Below are 18,805 nucleotides of genomic sequence, written 5' to 3'. Positions count from 1 at the left end.
TATAGTTCAGTCTTTATTACATTTAGAATGAATCAAAAACATCATTTAATATATACAGTATTTTGATCCAGCTGTGTCTATGGCTCAGTTTGCTTGGCTGAGGAAAATTACTACAGAAGCACCTATTTTATTCTTAGTAAAATTACTTAAATTGTTCTTTTAATTCAACAGACAGACAAAGATGGTGTCAGAGGTAACCTAAATAGGTTCCCGTTGACACGCAAAGATATGAGGAGCATAATGTCCACCAGGGGTCAGCCAAAACATGACAACAACAGACAATTTGTTCATTATTTTCAGTGCATATCAACAGTAACAAACTTGTCAGTGCATTCCAGTGTATAAAAAGAAACCAAACAAGAACAATAATTACATATCTTTTAAATTAACATAGAAACACTTTAATTGCACTTAAATGTTTTTGTTCTGTAACATTGTCTGTCAGTTAAATAATACTGCTGCTTTCTCTTGCAGCCATTTGCTTTTTGTTTATCAGTCAACTTCTTAATAGCTACCATTAAAAAAACCTGTAAGCAAATTAATTAATTCAAATAATTACATTTGTAGAATATTACAAATTTCCCAACATCTAAATTGCATTGTATATTCTAAACAACTAAGCATCTGGCAACATCTGGAAATGGCTTTCTAATCGAGTTAAAGTAACGCAGTCTTAACCATATTACTCATTTGGTTTTACATCAAAATACATAAATGTAAAATAAACAGAGGCAGTTTGAGTAAGTTTGCTGACTTGAAAAACAAACAAAAACCTGTGTTCACAGAGTGGCCACAGAATATTGAATAATCATCACTTGAATTAATAGTTCTATTTTACAAGTAATGTGAATAAAGGTGATTTCATGTTAGGACACAGATCATGTGCATATGTCTATGCACACAACTGTGATCTAAAAGATGCAGGAAGCTTCTATAAATTAACAGTTCTGAGCTCAGGGGCTTCCGGTGTTTCCCAGAAGTGGAGTCACCCCCTTATCTGAGGTCATTCTCACCTTTGAATGCCAGCGGTGCCTGACAGGCTTAGATTTTTCCTCTGTGTAACTCAGTCTGAAGCTACTGCCAGGTGTCCATTTTTCCACATTGTCTAACTGTATACCATAGGGGGTTACGCCTCAAGACATGATGCTGTTGGTTTAAGTATGTCCTGTTACAGGTCATCAGATTGACACTAGTGTGTTTGTCCTAAATCGTGGACTTTAGCTTAATGAAACCTGAGGATTACAAGGCCCTGTCTCAAACTATCACCATCACATAAGTTGCCCATTTACTTTTACAGTATGAAAAGTAAAACTATAGAACTATAAACATTTTGAGAGGTCAGGAACGAATTACTATAGCTCTCAAGGCTCAGTTTTGCATTTTAAATGTAAATGTATTAACCTTAACCTGTCTCTCTTTGCCTGTTTGTGTTTATCTGAAGCAGGGCAGTTTTCGTTTAAAGATTTTTGTAATATTTAAAAAAGAAGTCAGTTTCAAGCAGCCATACTTCTGTCTTGAATGTCTCATAATCCTTTAGAAATCATTCTAATATGCTGATTTGCTGCTCGAGAAACATTTCTTATCATGTTGAAAACAGTTGTGCTGCTTAATCATTTAGTGGAAACCACAATAGAATTATTTGATGAATGGAAAGTTGAAAAGAACTACATTTTTTGATGCGACATTGATGCAAAAGTCAAAAAAATCTTTCAGTCCCCAAACTTTTGAATCGATACTTAATATAACAGCATATATAATAACTCATGCATTCCATTAACCATATTATGTCTGTCTATTAAAGGATGGAATTCCAGCTGGTGCATACAGCCATGGTTTGTCAGACATCATGGCTATTTTATTTCCAGCATGTGTTGTCTGAGTGGCCTGGGCTTTAATGTGCTTATTGATTGTGCTCCCTGTAGGGGTGCATTTTGGGATTGACTGGACACGCAAATGTTGTACTGTAATGAAGGCTCGCGTTCAGAAGCAAAAGGTATTAAAGCTGTGTATGCGGCACACAAGTGCATGCAACATTAATCTGTTTAAATATAATTCTTCTGCTTAATATGTCAATTTCTGGTGTTATTTCCAATGAGATCACTCATCAGATAACAACTCGATGAGATCATCCATCAAGTAACAACAGAATGTTAATTGTGCACAATAGCTTTGGGTGAGAAAAAGACATTTCCTTTGGTGGGTCCATGAAAGAAGAAGTGATGTCAGATGATTGTCAGAATCAGATGATGTCAGAGTTAAATTCCATGTCTTTTCTCATCCAAAGCTATCAAATGAATAGCGTTTGAAATGATCATAACATGAGGGACTTTTGCTTTTTTCTGTGAAATATACCTCTAAGTCCACATTTTAAAGACCCATGTGAATGTGATTTGATTGTTTGTTTGAGCGTGCATGTGGCGTGTGGGTTTTTGTGAGATGTTTTTTTGTCTGTGGCTGACGAGGGGAACAGAGACAGTTCATTTGGGGGAGTGGACAGCAGGTGTGCTGTGAAATCTTCAGCTGCTAAAGTCACACGGGTCTGTTTGTCTGTGTGTCTCCAGGCCATTGTCTCAGCGCAGTCACATCGTCTTCAGTATTTGTGTGACAGTGACCTTCAGAACACCTCCACATGACCCCCAAACATCTAACACAGGGAACACGAAGCATAGAGGGTCCACCTAACACCTGGCACTGTAGCTACTATCACAGAGAGCTTGATCCCTGTGTCTCAGGCCATGCAGACAGACGGTGGGTGGAAGACAGCGGGAGCACAGTCTGAGTGCTGGTCTTCAGTGGGTGTAGAAGCCGTAGTAGCCTGCATCACTGCAATTGTCCTTTTCGCAAACCTCTGCACTGCGGTTGGGAGGGGAATTTTCTGTGCTGGACGTGTAAGGCGACACGCGCCTCTTCTTACTCTCTCCTCCCTCAAACAAACCTGAGTCAGCTGAGTCCACCGATTTAACTGAGGGGGCTTCTATCCAGGCGTCCTCCCCAGACTCTTTGGACTTGTCTTGGAGCTGAGGCTGGCGCTGGGGATCCAGGAGCAATGGGGGGGAATGGAAACGTGAGTTTACTGCTGAGGGAGATGAAGATGTAGCCTGGGACGAGAGTGCTCGGAACCAGCCGAGGCTGGACCCTGGTTTACTGTGGTGTGGGTGGTTAAGGTACTGCGGTGAGGGCCGTCCTGAGCTCCATGCTCCTGTGTTGGCACCAGAAACCGGCCCGGAAGCAAAGGGGCTTTCAGAGTAGTAGCCTAGAGGGTGGTGTGGGGACGTCTGAATTGGAAACGGCTTGTAGATGCTGCTGGAAGTGTATTCGCTTTCGTACGCATTAAAGTCAAGGCGGTTCGGCGGCACCCCCTGCTGGCTGGGCAGGTAAAAGCGGCTGTGAGGGCTGGCTGCAGGGTCTTTGGGGCACTGCTGGGTCATGCTAACCGGCTCGCGGCTGTAGAAACGACTCTGAGGCAGGGGGCTCATGTACTGATCAGACAGGTACGGCTGGTGAGGGTAACAACTGCCTGGAAGGAGCTGCTGGCTCTCGGTTGGGGAAGGCGTAAAGCGGTCTGAGTCAGGAAGTGCGTACAGCCTACATGAGAAAATAGATGGTCAAAGGTCAACTGACAAAACCCCTTCCGAAATGTTAACATGTTAATGTTAAGAATATTGCACTATTAATTAAACTGAGAACGCAGTTCCTGAAACTTCATTGAATTTTTGAATTTAGGAGGCAAATGGGGTTGAATGTTGCAAGAAGATGATTGAATGATGTCTTGAAGTTTGAAGGCTCATAGGCTTATAGATAAATAGACAAATTCTGTAGATAGATAGATAGATAGATAGATAGATAGATAGATAGATAGATAGATAGATAGATAGATAGATACAGTACTTACGCATCATAATTGTCCCGAAAACCTTTAGCAAAAGGGTTGTGATCTATTTTCAGCTGAGTTATCTGTGAAAGAAATGGCAGGGGAAGAGGTTGGAGAAAAGGCAGAGAGACGGGGTAAGAGTAAAGCCACATGGGCACAGGAAACCTAGATAGACTGATAGATCACTGCCATTACGAAATCATTTATGAATTACACTCATACTCTTTCCTACAATCAGACTTAACATCTTCAGCACATAAACAACACTTTACAGACATCACAGACTCTAATTGCAGACATAAAACATCCCACACTGTGATTACATGAATCTTTGTTCATTGTAAGCCGTGGTTATGTGGCAGTTGCAATCTGATTAACAAGAAAATAACCCACTGTATGATGCGTTCAGACGACATGACTTACATCTGCATTCTGGTAGGCAGTGACGGCAATGAACTGAGTCTCAGGGAAGACAAACGTCTGGGTTTTTGAGGTCAGAAAGGTGTCCTCCGTTCCGTCCTCTTTCACCTCCACTATGTGAAGACGTGGTTGGTATTTATGAAGCGACTGCAGCACTATCATCTGTTTTCCAAGCAATGCAATTGTCAGAGAAATAGTGCAGATATGCTATAGTGTTATAAATTCAACCTGAATGGTAAGCGTAATCTCTAATGTCAACACGGATGAGTCCGGTCTGATGCAGTAAGACTGCTTTACTGTAGGAGTTTATTAGTAAAATACCTGTGCTACATTGTTAGAGCTGCCTTTGTTGTTGGTAAGTTTCAGTTTGCCAAAGGAAACTTCCTGTCTCATCCAGTGATTCCCAGTGTTGGGAGAGTCTGGGTGCATATACATTCTGTTTCCTGTAAAAAAGAAAAGAAAAAAAAAGCACTTAAGCATAAATATATAGGTGCTGAATGCAAATTATATATTCAATGACAAAGTATTTTATTGATATGCACCATTTAAAATACAGTTTATGCTTGGGGTCATTTTTAAAAGAAGTCTATTATGCTCATCAAGGCTGCATTAAAAAAAAACAGTAATACAGTAAAAAAAAAAAAAAAAAAATGTTGTTTCTTTTTTGTTTTATTGTTTATTTTAATATATTTTAAAATGTAATTAATTCCTGAAGCCAAATAATTATCTGTCACATGATCCATCAGAAACATTCTAATATACTGATTTGGGGCTCAGGAAATATTTCTTATTATTAAAGCTGCTTAATATTTTTGTGGATGCTTTTATAAATTTTTTAGGGTTCTTTGGTGAATGGAACATTCAAAAGAACAGCATTTATTATATACATCTACTTATTAAGAGTCTTTACTGTCACTTTTGATCAGTTTAATGCATCCTTGCTTAATAAAAATATTAATTCAAAACTCTTACTGACCACAAAATTTTTCATGGTAGTCTATATTTTATATGTTTTCTTTAATTATTATCGTCATTATTATTTTTACATTTTCTTATTTTTTGTTCATATTTTTCATACTTTTCTAAAAAATAATTATCATATTATTTAATTATTATATTTATAAAAGTTCAAATTTTAGGCAAGGAAATGTAAGGAGTTTTGGAAACACTTGGTTAAAACAGGCAGAAGTATGTGCATTTCCAATTAAAATGCTTGTGCTTTGTAAATTGACTGGTATAAGCCAATTAAGAGTGCACTGTCAAATGCACACTCACACTACTATGCATTCACCCTTGAACAGCAGTTGCAGTGCAGAGCTGTTGTGGTGGGCCGCATGCTTATAGGTTCCTCTGATTGTGGCATACAGTGGTATCAGAAACACTCATGCACTTCTAGCCACAAAAAGACAGAGCTATTGGTATGTGAAACTTTTTGCACAGCTCAGAAAAGACTCACACTGCGAAAACCACAATGGAGATAAAGATATTTATCTTGTTTGTAAAAGTAGGTAGTGTGCAGAAAGATGCACCATGTGACTGTCGGGTACCTGGCATGTTGCCTTCTGTCTTGCCGCACTGGACCCATTTGCCTCCTTGGTACCTCCAGTGATGCTGGTCAGCAAGAACCACGTCCACGTATACGTTATAATGAGCTGAGGGCTCCAGTGAGTTGATGTTAAAGCTGAGGAAAGGGAACATCCTCCTGTTAACAGACAGATCAGAAAACACAAGATAAGATTTTTTATATTTGTATAACTTTTTTTTCATATTTAAATGTATACTTTTTTATTTATTTACATTTTGTCTAAAACAAATAAATACATTTATACAAATATAAATTAAAACATAATTATATGTAAAATAACTATAATAAATACTTTTTTTGTCAAAGTCAAGTTAGTTTTTTTTTAATATATTTACTATATATATTTTTTTAAATAATATTTATATTGATGTTTGTGAAAGGAAATGTTTACTTAAAAAATATTTCTTATTATAATGAAAGTGACAAATATTCTTTTTTTTTATCTTTCATAAATAATACATTAATGTCTTGAAAAGGAAAAAAATCTGACAAATGGCACTGTCAATTCTAAATATGTCATTTATTTGTAGTATTTGTTTAATTTTTATTTATATTTGTATATTTTGTATTGTATTATATTTTATTGCACTATATTTTAATAATTTAAGTGCAATATTTAGGAAATGAAAGGTGGGGTTTAGATAAAGAACGACTAGGCTAGAATAGGATTTTTTATATTTTATATAACTTAGTATATAAATGAAAATATAACTATATAAAAACTACAGTATATAACTATACTATGTATTAATTAATGCAATGTATTTTTTTTTTTTTTTTTGGTCAAATATTCATTCTGAAAGTTTGTGAAAGGAAATGATGTTACAACTGGGTGACACCCTTCTCTTTCAGAAATAGTTGTCTTAAAAATAAATAAAGATATGCCACAATCTTACACTATCCTTTATGCTAAGGTCATGCTAGATGATAACAATCTCAAAATATGCAGAAATGGTCAAAATCACCCAGTACAATAAATGAAATTAATTCATATTTGATATGCTCCCCATATAACATGCATCTGGACATGCTTATTTGAATTTGTTGTTTATATGGGTGTTATTTGGTGGTAAACAATAGTTATAGACATTAAAAGGCAACTGGGAGCATGCTGTGTGTGAATCTTTAATATGACAGTTAATAAAACACGTTGGGAGATGTATGCTTGTTTACTGTAATTTTCCTTGCTAGACAGATTTTGATCACAGTACAGAGATGGAGTGGAGGTAACTGGGAGGTCAGTGTGTCCCACGGCAGTGTGAAGTTTCCAGAAACTCAGTAGACCCAGTTTGAAATGTGCTGCTTCTGTTATTCTGTGCCTTTCTGCCTTGGCACCACTTGTGATAAAACAAACCTTTGACATCAGCCATGCTGGCTTTAATTCAACCTCACCCAATACTATGATGCTTTCAGTCTCACTAATACACTCTAGAGATGACGTCTATGCTACATGGCTGCCTCTCATTCAGTATATTCAACAGTTGCGGGCTACTGCTCATGCTTGTATGTTTCCCCTCGGCCGGATGCTCTTGTTAGGTGACACTCAAGTGCAGTTGTCTGCTCATATCTGTGTCTGTATCAGTTCCATGAATTGGATACACACCAAATAATTTGTATATGGCTCAGAATGGATTTAGTTTGTAAGTATGTTTATAAAAATCTCTCACTCTCTCTTGCTCTGTCTCCTATGGCTGTATGCTTGATGTGTGAAATTCTACATCTTTTTCCAGTTGAGAAGAGCATATGGGGGTCAGATTGTTTTAATGATTTTTTTTTAATAAATACATTTTATTTAATTACACTGTGACCAAAATTGACAGTAAAGCCTTTTACACTGATACAAAAATTGTATATTTATAGAGTAGGTTATATGGGTTTAATATATAGGCTATATATATGTATGTATATATATATATTGCAGTTTACAATGTAGCTATCCTTAAATGAAAAGAATCTGAAAAGTTGTTAATCATTAAAAAGTGTGTGATGAATAACGATATTGTCTCTCAAAAAAGAGAGTCGGTTATGAATATTTTCAAATCTTTTGCCTGTTACCATTACTTATACATCACTAGGTACATCACTATACATTTGCATAATCTCCGCCTGCCCGCAAAATATGAACACTCTGACCTGCCCAAAAACATGTCCACTAGTTAGTGTATTTACATAATGTCGAGAAGAAATACAATTCAAAGTTATTGTTGTGTGCATGTAAGTTTACTGTGGACTGCTTCTCTAATCTTGGCTTTTATTATCTTCCTTGGTTTCTAATCTTCATTTGGACTAACAAACTCTCAGAACCACAAGCTGTAAGTATGATTGATACGTTATGTGTACGTTTTCAATTGAGTGCTCAAAATATCACGTTTTTGTGCCAATATGTGATATATATCTAATGCAGCTTTAGGTTTCAAAGCACGATATTAATGTCTTACTGAAGTACTTCTCATAATTCACTGTGAACCCACTATTTCCTAAGAATGTGACAATTATTGTAGATTGATGTTGTTCTAATTACTTTCATTAAAAAATAATGTAGTGTAATACAAAGACTTTAAAATCATAGTAAAATTGCTGATTATTTTGCTGCACCGGCAGTTATAGGGTTAATGTGGGAGAGGTTAGGTTAGGCTGGTGCTCCAGTGATACAGCTGTTCTGCGATCTGATTAAAAGTTAAATCAGAGCATCTTTTGTCTGTCATTTATACACATTACAGCAAGCATATTTTGGTTTACAAACTGTATTGTTTCATCAGTTATTCACGTTAGCACTTGGATAACATATCCACCATTATTGTTTTGAGTGTTCCCAGTTTAACAGCTAAACATTAGCTGTGGACACGGTTCACTTCCATAAGTGCTTTTATATTTTTTATGTCATTATTATAACAATGGATTGGAGCACTATATTATTGTTTTATGTAAGTGCTTTGTCAATGGTAGTGTTGGCTCAAGGACTCCTCTAAGTGACAGTCACAACAGACTTGGTCACCTGACCAATCAGAGCAGAGAAGGCTTATGGAAGGGAGGGGTTTGCTCCGAACTTGCTTGGAACGAATCGTTTCCAAATCATTGGCAAATGACTCTAATATTAAATGTATATTCTGAGAAAATGACAATGTTTTCTGACCTTAACTGCATTTAAACCTGTTGTAGGGGACTACAACACAATATTAGAACACTTTAAAATATCAGTTCAGGTCAGTTCAGTTCAATTTAGTTATATAGCACATTTAAAAACAACCATGGTTGAGCAAAGTGCTTAACAATGTCGAGAAAAGAAAAATAGAGAGTCACACACAAATAAGACAAATACAGTTAAAACATCACAATGTCACAGCTCAGCTCGATATAAAAGCCAAGGAATACAAGTGTGTCTTAAGAAATGACTTAAAAATTCCAACAGTCTGAGCAGTTCTTATGTGTAAAGGTAAACTATTCCACAAATAAGGTGCCACCACTGAAAAAGCTTGGCCACCTTTATTTTTTAACCTAGTTCTTGGAACATCTCGGAGCACCTGATTGGATGACCTCAATGCTTATATCATATAACCAACTCTTTAAATAAATATAAAATGCTGGTCTTTTGAACTTTTCATTCATTAACGAACACACAAAATTATTAAGCATCACGGCTTTCAACATTGATAATAAGAAATGTTTCTTATCACCAAATCAGCACATTAGGAAGATTTCTTAAGGATCATGTGACACTGAAGGCCAGAGTAATGGCTGCTAAAAATTCAGCTTTGTCATCAGAGGAATAAATCGCATCTTAAAATATAATAAAATACAAAACAGTTAATTTAAATTGTAGTTATATTTCACAATATTACTATTTTATTCAATTTTTGATTAAAAATAAATTCAGCATTGGTGATTATAAGAAGCTTATTTCAAAAGCATTCGAAAATATTACAGACGCCTTTTTTTTTTACACTGTCCTGTAAGTTTGTGTAAGTAACAAAACTAGCAAATCTGTCCCTAAAACCATGTGAAAACGACTATTTATGATTAAAACAAACATTAAGGTTAAAGTTTGGCAATTATGTATATCATTTAAAGAAATAGTGCACCCAAAAATGCTAATTATGCACATGTGATGCGGATGTAAAAGTGTAAGATGTTTCTCTGAACTACAATTGAGGGAAAGTTTTTTAAAACCATATCTGTACATTGTTATTTGTCTGAACCTTTTTATCATTTTTGACATTTGACAGCTCATAGCCACAGTCTCCTTTTGTTTCAGGCAAAAGCGCATCTTGCACATTCTGCTAAATATTTGATTTTGTGTTTCCAAGAAGTTACACTTGCTTCACAAAATGGAAAGGGATGATAAAGGAGACCGCTTTGAAAGAGAATTAAGAGATACTAAGAGATACTGAAATAAGTTCAGTTTCACAATTTCTCTTTTCAAGTAGGGTAAAGGACACCTATTGAGGATCAGAGCATGAGGACGATGACACTCATTTGTAACAGGGTAGCATGACACAAGAGGACGGACTGCCCACCCATGGTCAGCTGTAATCAATCATCATTCTCAGATGTAGCCCTGGCATTGTGGGGCCTTGTGGTGGTGAAGAGACCGAGCAGGTGAAGGGTTTCTTCTTCCACATCAGTTGTCAATATAAGTGAAAACAGAAACCAAAATCGTCTCTGTATCATTCAACGCTCATGCGTTACCCCCTCACTCTGAGTTATAACTATACCGCCTGTGGCAGTCACTTTCCTAATCTGACTGAGCCTCAGAAATTGTCATGCTTATTTAAAATGAGACATTTATAAGAAATCAGTACCTGGAGAGGGGGAAACCAGTGGGTTTGCCACTGAGAGGAATGTTTTGCATGAGTAGGTGGTTAAGGTTTACGACAAAAAGTTAGTGGTTAACCTTTGGAAACTTATCTGCCACTCCTTGACTCAGTGATGGAGCCGTGAACACGGTAGTAGGTGGTTGCCAAAACAAAAATGCCTCCTCTGCTGTCTAGGACTTTAGGAAGGTACAGTTTTCCATACATATATGTGTTTCCCCTTAGCAGAAGAACTGCTTAATGAGATCAGGGCAAAAAAGACAGGAAGGGACATTAGAAAAAACAGGATGGATATCGACTGCTGAAGGGCTTCCTGCCACTAATTCACCAGGACAGAAGTTCAGGTCCAGTTTATGTCATCCTCTTAGTCTTGATACTGAAAACGCGCTGGTCTAGCTGTTTTTTTGTTCACTTTTTTATACATAAATGTAAAATATCAAACTTCAGAAGCAGACTGACATGTACAGTATGCATGGAATGTTAAGGTATTATGTGAATGTGGTTACATTCAGAAACCACAATATATTTGCTGATGTTGGAGAACCATCATAGTGATGAGCTTGTATCAAGGCTGCTAAAAAACAGTGGCTGGAAATGGAGCAGGCAGCAACCACAGCTACATGCGATCCCTTTGATCTTGACGATGTTCTACTGATGTGCTACTGTCACAACTTATCTGTTTTTGTCAAAGCTGCTTGATGGGATTCTGCTGGAATTACATACACAGCCTCAGTCTGTCATGCACTGAGCGAAGGCGATTCAACAAGTTGTTGATTCTGAGGTCTGACTTTTTGCAGCAAGGCTGCATACTCCATATACAGCTGAACAGGAAGTTATTGTTAGTTGAAAAATGAAAGAAAGAAAGCTCAAATGCTACAGGCAGAAAGGCCTTGAGTGGTGCAGGGGGATAGACTGCATTTTATGCAGAGCCTGGACTAAGTCAAATGAAGCACTGATATTACATGGGTTACTCTTGCTGTAAACCTTCATACATGCCTATACAGTAGCCCCAGAAAGTATATGTAGAACATATAAAAATGTATTATTATGTAATAAAATATTAAACACTTTATCTTTCTACATCCACTAAAATCACCTCGACATCTTTAAGTAATTGAAAAACTGGGTCAGTAAAAAACCTAGTTAGAGGGTTTACAGATGCCACTTGGTTTGCTATTTTATTATACAATAAAAAAATATTATTTTAATGTGGTAAGAATTAAATTTGAAATAATTTTCACTCAGAAACTGCTAGTAAATTTCACAAATAATTACTAAGCAATTGCAATTAACTAAATGTTGAAGTAGGACTAAAATATAATTTTCTCGCAAAATGTACTCCAATAATATATATATATATATATATATATATATATATATATATATATATATATATATATATATATATATATATTATTATTATTTATTTTATTTATTTTTTACAGTGTATGCAATGCAATTCATGGAATTCATGCATTCTTAAAAGGATAGTTCACTCATTCATCATCGTTTACTTTATACCTTCTGCAAAATGGAAAAAATAAGATATTTTGAAGAATGTAGGTAACCAAGCAGCTTTTGTGAAAAAAACTAAACACAAACAAACAAACATAGAGACATTTCTCAAAATATTTGTCATGCTCCACAAGAGACGGGTTAGTCATACAAGTTTGGAACAACGTGAGGGAGGGTGACAGAACTTTCATTTTTGGGGGCACTGTTTATAACTGCTGTCTTCACTGTTTATAACTGCTGTCTTTATGATCTAACCTATAATGCTGCAATTTAAGGGAGGACAGATGAAGGCCAGATAAATGATTCATGTACTGCATGGTTTGTAGTCATTGTATAGTATATTTCACTATATCATGAGGTGATAATGCTTTATGTAAGTATCGAAAGTGTTAAGAAGGTTCTAAAAGTTTCACTAATCATTTTTAGACCTCACTAGTAAAAGCAAATGCTTGGAAAATGTTAAGCTTTTTTTGGTGTTAAATATGAGACATGTGAATCCACTGAAGCAGAAAGCCATCTTTATTTACACACAATGCACAAACCCATGACTCCTCCACCAAACCTACGAAGAACCTACTGATTCACATCTCCTATGCAAGCACCTGAGGCCCGAATATCTCTTAGAACTTTATATACTGACTTTTATAATGACTGTGAAAAACCCTAGTTCCTCTTTTTCTTAGGCATGTTGTAGATGTGTTTGACAAGACCTTTTTCTCTCACTCTAGTATCGATCAGCCACTGAACATGCAGTGGAATGGATTATCTGTGGTTTCATATCCCTCCCACTGATGTTCTGTGATGAAACATGTTCAGTCCATTCATTAGTCTGGCACTCGCTCGCTGCCTTATTTGGATCTCAGACTAGCATATTAGCAAAACAACGCTCACCTACACCAATCTATGTTTAGAGCTGGTGGCCTCATGCCTGTTTAAGTTTGTGAAACCTGGTGGCAGGGGTGAGGCTAGGGGCCAGTTTTAAAGTTTGACTTGAAAAGGGCCGAAGACCTCTGCTCTCGTCTCAGGCTATGGGCCTCACAGTGCATTTCAAAGCCTTGACTCGGACTGCACCTCAGCTTCTGAGGAAATGTGCATCAATGCGCTCACAAGGTACCAGACCAGAGGAGAGAAAGCAAAGAAAAAGCGAGAGAGAGAGATAGAGAGATAGATAGAGATAGAGATAGAGAGAGAGAGGAAGAAAGTGCCTTCCTTCATTTCCTGCACTTCAAAGCTACCACCACTGAAGTGTATGGCCATCAGAGTCTCAGTGGTGCTCAACCAACTTTACCCCCAAATGCACCACCCCCTCCTCATTGCTTTTACACTTCCCGTCTTGGGCAGAATTACCTGAGCTCTGACACTCACTGGCAGTGAGAACCAATAAAAATAACCATAAAAACCAGAATGTAATAATAATTCACAAAAAAAAAAATAGTGCGTATTTAAATAAACTGACTCAGTCTCCAGCGTGTGAAAAGATAGCTTTACTAGATTAGATACCTACAGGATTCAGAGCCAAAAAACGAAATCATCGATTTGCGGAATTAAAACAAACAATGTTTTCTTGCTTAAGTTAAATATTAAATAATCAAGCTATTCTGTTCTCACAACAGTCTGTTTAATTATCATTCGCACATACAAGGGTGATTTAAAGTATTGTATGTAACATCTTTATAATGTATACCATTAACAAACTAGATAATATACACCATTTATTTTCTGCCTTGAGCACAGCAATAAAGTTGGTTTGCAAAAGATTTCAAGGGACCTGCTAGTAGGTTACAGGTTACAAAGGCATGCCTTCACACACTAACACCATCACAAACAATCGTACTGTACACACAGATGCACGCATATCAGCGTAAAAGCTACCAAACTACAAATAATAATATTACGAAAAAATAAATGCACATTTCTATTTCAATTTTTTTTACTTATTACGAAGGAATCGTTTTTATGTGGTGCATACAGTACGGTAGATTACTGTACAAAATAAAATACTGAAAGTTATAAGTGTTAACTATGACATCAGTGTGAAATTCTTTAAGCAATATCATGCTCAGGATTTTACTGCTATAATATAATATTGGTGTAGCAGTAGTATGTGAAATTCAGTCGGTGGTAAAAACATTGAGAGAACAGAGAACAATGTCACCTTTCCATTTCAAGGTTTGACCTGCTTTCAGTACCATATTTAAAATGCATATTATTTCTTAAAATCTAATTTAATAAATATTTAATGTATTAAATGCATACTTAAAATGCTGAGTAAATTTCAGACTACAATTAATTTTTTGTCTTCTGAATATATTATATATATATTAAATAACTCTTTCTATGGATTAAGTGTAAGTGTTTCGCATGCTGTCAATTCTCATACATTTTAACAGGAATACTTTTTATGGTGACAGGTATGATCAGTGTTTATAATTCATTTTTCACGTTTTTTTTTTATCATATGCAAGAATCTGCATAAATAATTTTTAGATGTAATATTTTTTTTTATTAAACTGACATATAAGGGCCTACCAAGAAACAATTATGTAGTTTTATCAGTCAACATTATAAATCTGTATTATGCCATGACTATATAGTTTATGCCTTAAAAGCAGCTGTAAAATAGACATCTGTAGATTATTATGATCAGGGACATATTTAGAGATTAATGCTCGGTGACCTGTCAAACGTCCCCACAAGCACTTTCCTCCCTCCCTGGGGTCTCCAGGGAACAACACCAGTGGTTTATAAATCACAATATTTTCAATTAACAGTGTGTTTTGTGTTATTTTTTTTAATCAGTATTATCACTCACACTAAATATAACTATAATTTTGATCATCACGTTCTTTCAGAACACTGCCGTCATTATTCTCAGTAGGCTACTTAAAAATAACGTACCCAAAATATCATCAGTTTTTGGAAACTCCTGTCAATGAGGCAATTCACTTTTTTTTCATTTTGACAGATATGTTTCAAAGTGAGAAAATTTGACAAATTACAGTATTTGTTTACTTTTGGCAATAACTGAAACCAGGTCGCGGTCTGACGAAAAAAAGATCAGATCAACAGATCTCTTTAATTAGGATTCTAAATTTAAGACACATATGTCAAGGACTCGATTTCATGCCCTGGCTAACACAGCTGGTATTTAGATAAGTACATAAGTAAGATGAATAAACATTCATTCACTATGGCGTTTGACCAGTTTCTTATTATGATCCATGCTGTTATCGCGTACAAAATGTTTGCCTTGATAATGACTTTTATACTAATGATATATTAAATATGGGCAATCCATAAGTATTCTTACCGTCCCTGTTTCGTTATGATCATCTCTGTCTGGTACTTGTGGAACTTTGCCCACAGCGGGTAGTTGTTGAGGAGCACTTGAGTCTTCCCGGACACCTGTAGACCAGGTAAAGAGTACATAGGTGCTCGAGGGAACCCGTGCTGAAAAGTCGCCGGGTAGCAGTCTGCGCCGCTCGGGTACACGTCTTTACCGTTGGCTGAAGAATACGCATCGGCTGCGCCTGGAACGTAAGTATGTCCCGTCCCGCTCCGGCTGGTGAAGTGACAGCTGCTGAGCTGAGCCGGTGCGTAAAACCTCCCCGTCTGCGCTCCGGCGCTTTGGTGATGTTCAGCGTGGAACGGCAACGTCAAACTGTCCTGTCCATTTGGAATGGAGTCCTGGTAGTAAAACCTCGTGTCTTGGATGCCCATTTTGAAGTCCGGGAAGTCGCGGTGTCGGTGCAAGTGGCTGTTCAGTTCTGCGTCTTTGGCGAAACTTTGCGCGTCTGTTCCATTCAACATATTGAGAAATAAATTCCTGCCTATGCCGCCCATCTGCAGCACCGGACCGAGCTCACTTGATGTGTCATAGGTTTACCGTCCGTGCTTTATGATTTAAAATAAGACTACAACACAACTCTCTATAGCCAGCAAGTTGTGGAGCTTGTCTGCAAAGCGCAGCGTGTAATCTACTTCTAAACTACTTGGGAAGTCTTCATTTTGGTTAACTTAATATGTTGAAGTCATTGCAACTATGTATTTGGAATAGGAATCGAACTTGAAACACATGATAAGAATCTATGGTATATCCATATCTCGAATGGTAATTGGTCCGGAGGTGGGCTTAACATCTCAGTCTGGGCGTGATAGGCTTGATGCGCGAGGACGGGCCTTCCCCTGTTTACGGGGGCTTCAGTTTGATACTCACATAGAACTTTACAATCTTTATAATGTAAATTCACTGAGTGTGTACTGATTAAAATAAGGTCATTCTTTACGCGCATCAAGGTATGTGTGTGTATTCAATAATCTATTTTGTATTAGTTTTTAATAAAAATCAAATCGCTTTCAACTAAAAAAAAAAACAAACAAACAAAATTATGACTAAATTCATATAACTCATTAGATGTGTTGATGAATAATTTCTGGAAGACCTAATTAAATAAAAATCTCAGTGAGTAATCGTTTCCCACTTATTTTAAATAGAGATATATTTTTTTGTTTGTTTTTGAAACTTACGTTTATGACATTCATTCTCACTCATGCACTCATCCCCCCCCCCCCCGCCGCTAGAAGAGCATCTTTATTGAAGTTTTATGAGATATTGCATGAATGCACTGATTTTTAAAAATGTATTTATTTATTTTCATTAACCATTCTGTTGTACATGTACAAAATTATTCCAGCAGTATTGGATGGCATTTTAGTAACTGTACACATATAATGCCTTAAAGTTCATTAAAAGCAATACACTTTTTCCAACAGCTGGCAACAACTTTCGAACAACTTGCAATAACATAAAGATGGGTAACACACATAACACTAAAATAATACAATATAAATCATTTAGAAAGCAGCAACTTTAAATAGTGTAAATATAAAAATAAGAAAGGAACTTTTTAAACAGAATACAAAATGATATTGTTTGTACAGGGGATTGTAGGAATTCCTTTCAAAAGACAATGATTTTTACTTCAAAAGCATAATTCTAAAGAATATGTAGTGCCTTCGTTTTGTTATATTTTCTTTCTGCTACTTTTTAATGACTTAAAAAATAAATAAATAATGCGTACGGTCTTATAAAACGTAATATAATTTTTTGCTGGGTGAATATTTATTTTTACAATTTAATAATGTTTTAGTTTCTTTACTTTGCTGTAACATCCAAACATTAGTCTTGTGACAGATATTTAGTCTTCTTTTCATTATATTCAGTTGCATTTAAGTAATTTGTATAGAGTGTACACATCTTTTGCAAAAAATAGGGTGTATTCGTTCAAAAGTGTGAATTACTAAAAGAAAATCACAGTTCTCCATATACGCCAACATACAAACAAACATCCCACACACACACACACACACACACACACACACACACACACACACACACACACACAGTGTCCCTCAAGTGCAGGTATGACACGATTGTGTCTCTCCTAGCAAGGTGAACTCACAAGGTCACCAGTTGAGCTCATTGGTGTTGACACCCTGGATGATAGCGTATTGTCCCCAGTGATGCGTCCACAAGACCGGGGCGTTATACTTTCCACCTGCCCTGTGGGGGTGGCAGGATCCTTTTAGGCCTTAGTTAAGCTGATCTCCCGCAGGCAATGTTCACCGCGGCCATACAAAACACAAATGGTATGCACAAACATCCCTCATCTACCATATCAGCAATTAAACAAATCACACTACACACACAACACACAGCCTGGCAGTCTTTTAAGCATTTATGCAGAGGCTTTGAACAGTTGTCACAGGTGTATGGCAGTTCTCTGTTCACAGTGTGTAGGAGGAGGGAATTTATATTAGCACAACTCATCTTTAGAGCAGTTTCTGTATGTAGCTCTATATGTAAAAGTTGTACTTTTATTGTAGCAATAACTTGAGAGGATATGACAATCCAAATTATACAGTTCTTCTTTTCTGAATATCATGTTGGTGTTCCCTCAGTAAAACTGTTATCTTTTGCATAAGATGTAAATGATAGCTGCAACGATTTTTATGAGGAAATATTCACATCTGTGGTCAGAGTGACAGGTGTGATGTGTGAATGATATGACCACGATCCGGCCTCATTTTTCATTTTAGATTTGGGGAGATATGTTTGGTTTTGAAAGTAAAGCTTTCCTAAAATCATGTCTTTTCAGTTGAAGATCAATCAGAGAGTGATGTGAAAGATTGCTGGATTTCTTTATCACACTTCTTCTTCCTGCAGTTTCGGGGGTTTCGAGTTTTCATGTGGTGGATTAGTGTTGAGAGGTGTAACTATGACTCATCCTGTGCTAATGATGCATCTATACATTTGAGATTTTCCATCAGCAACGATGATCTGTTAAGCAATATACCTTCAGCTGTATGCAGCTGTGATAGTTTCTGTTTGTGCACTCTCTTTCCACAACAGCGTACAATTCTCGTCTCAGTGTTACGGAGGGGAGAGGACACAGGGCCTAGTCGAAGGCCCTGCGGAAACTTGAGCGCGCCTAATGCTTTGATGGACCGATACCATGCCTGGATGCCATCAGTCATGATATGCGCTACCCTGTGTTGTCTAAACAGTGCTTTTAATATGTCAAGTCTCACTTCGTTTTCCTA

At 36.6% G+C, this 18,805-nt stretch overlaps 1 protein-coding gene across 1 annotated transcript; it reads right to left on the bottom strand.

The window, feature by feature from the left end:
* Positions 1-2: 2 nt before the first annotated feature.
* Positions 3-16,284, bottom strand: LOC128025339 (eomesodermin). The gene is made up of 6 exons (XM_052611592.1): positions 15,513-16,284; positions 5,839-5,993; positions 4,613-4,734; positions 4,295-4,453; positions 3,893-3,954; positions 3-3,585 (listed from the first exon to the last, which is right to left on the bottom strand). The coding sequence occupies exons 1-6, from the start codon at positions 16,043-16,045 to the stop codon at positions 2,790-2,792; spliced, it is 1,827 nt and encodes a 608-aa protein (XP_052467552.1). The 5' UTR covers positions 16,046-16,284; the 3' UTR covers positions 3-2,789.
* Between the last annotated feature and the right edge of the window lie 2,521 nt (positions 16,285-18,805).

The sequence above is a fragment of the Carassius gibelio genome, chromosome A12 (assembly GCF_023724105.1).
Source record: "Carassius gibelio isolate Cgi1373 ecotype wild population from Czech Republic chromosome A12, carGib1.2-hapl.c, whole genome shotgun sequence".
Classification (NCBI taxonomy): Eukaryota; Metazoa; Chordata; class Actinopteri; order Cypriniformes; family Cyprinidae; genus Carassius; species Carassius gibelio.
This window is presented reverse-complemented; position numbering and strand designations above follow the sequence as displayed.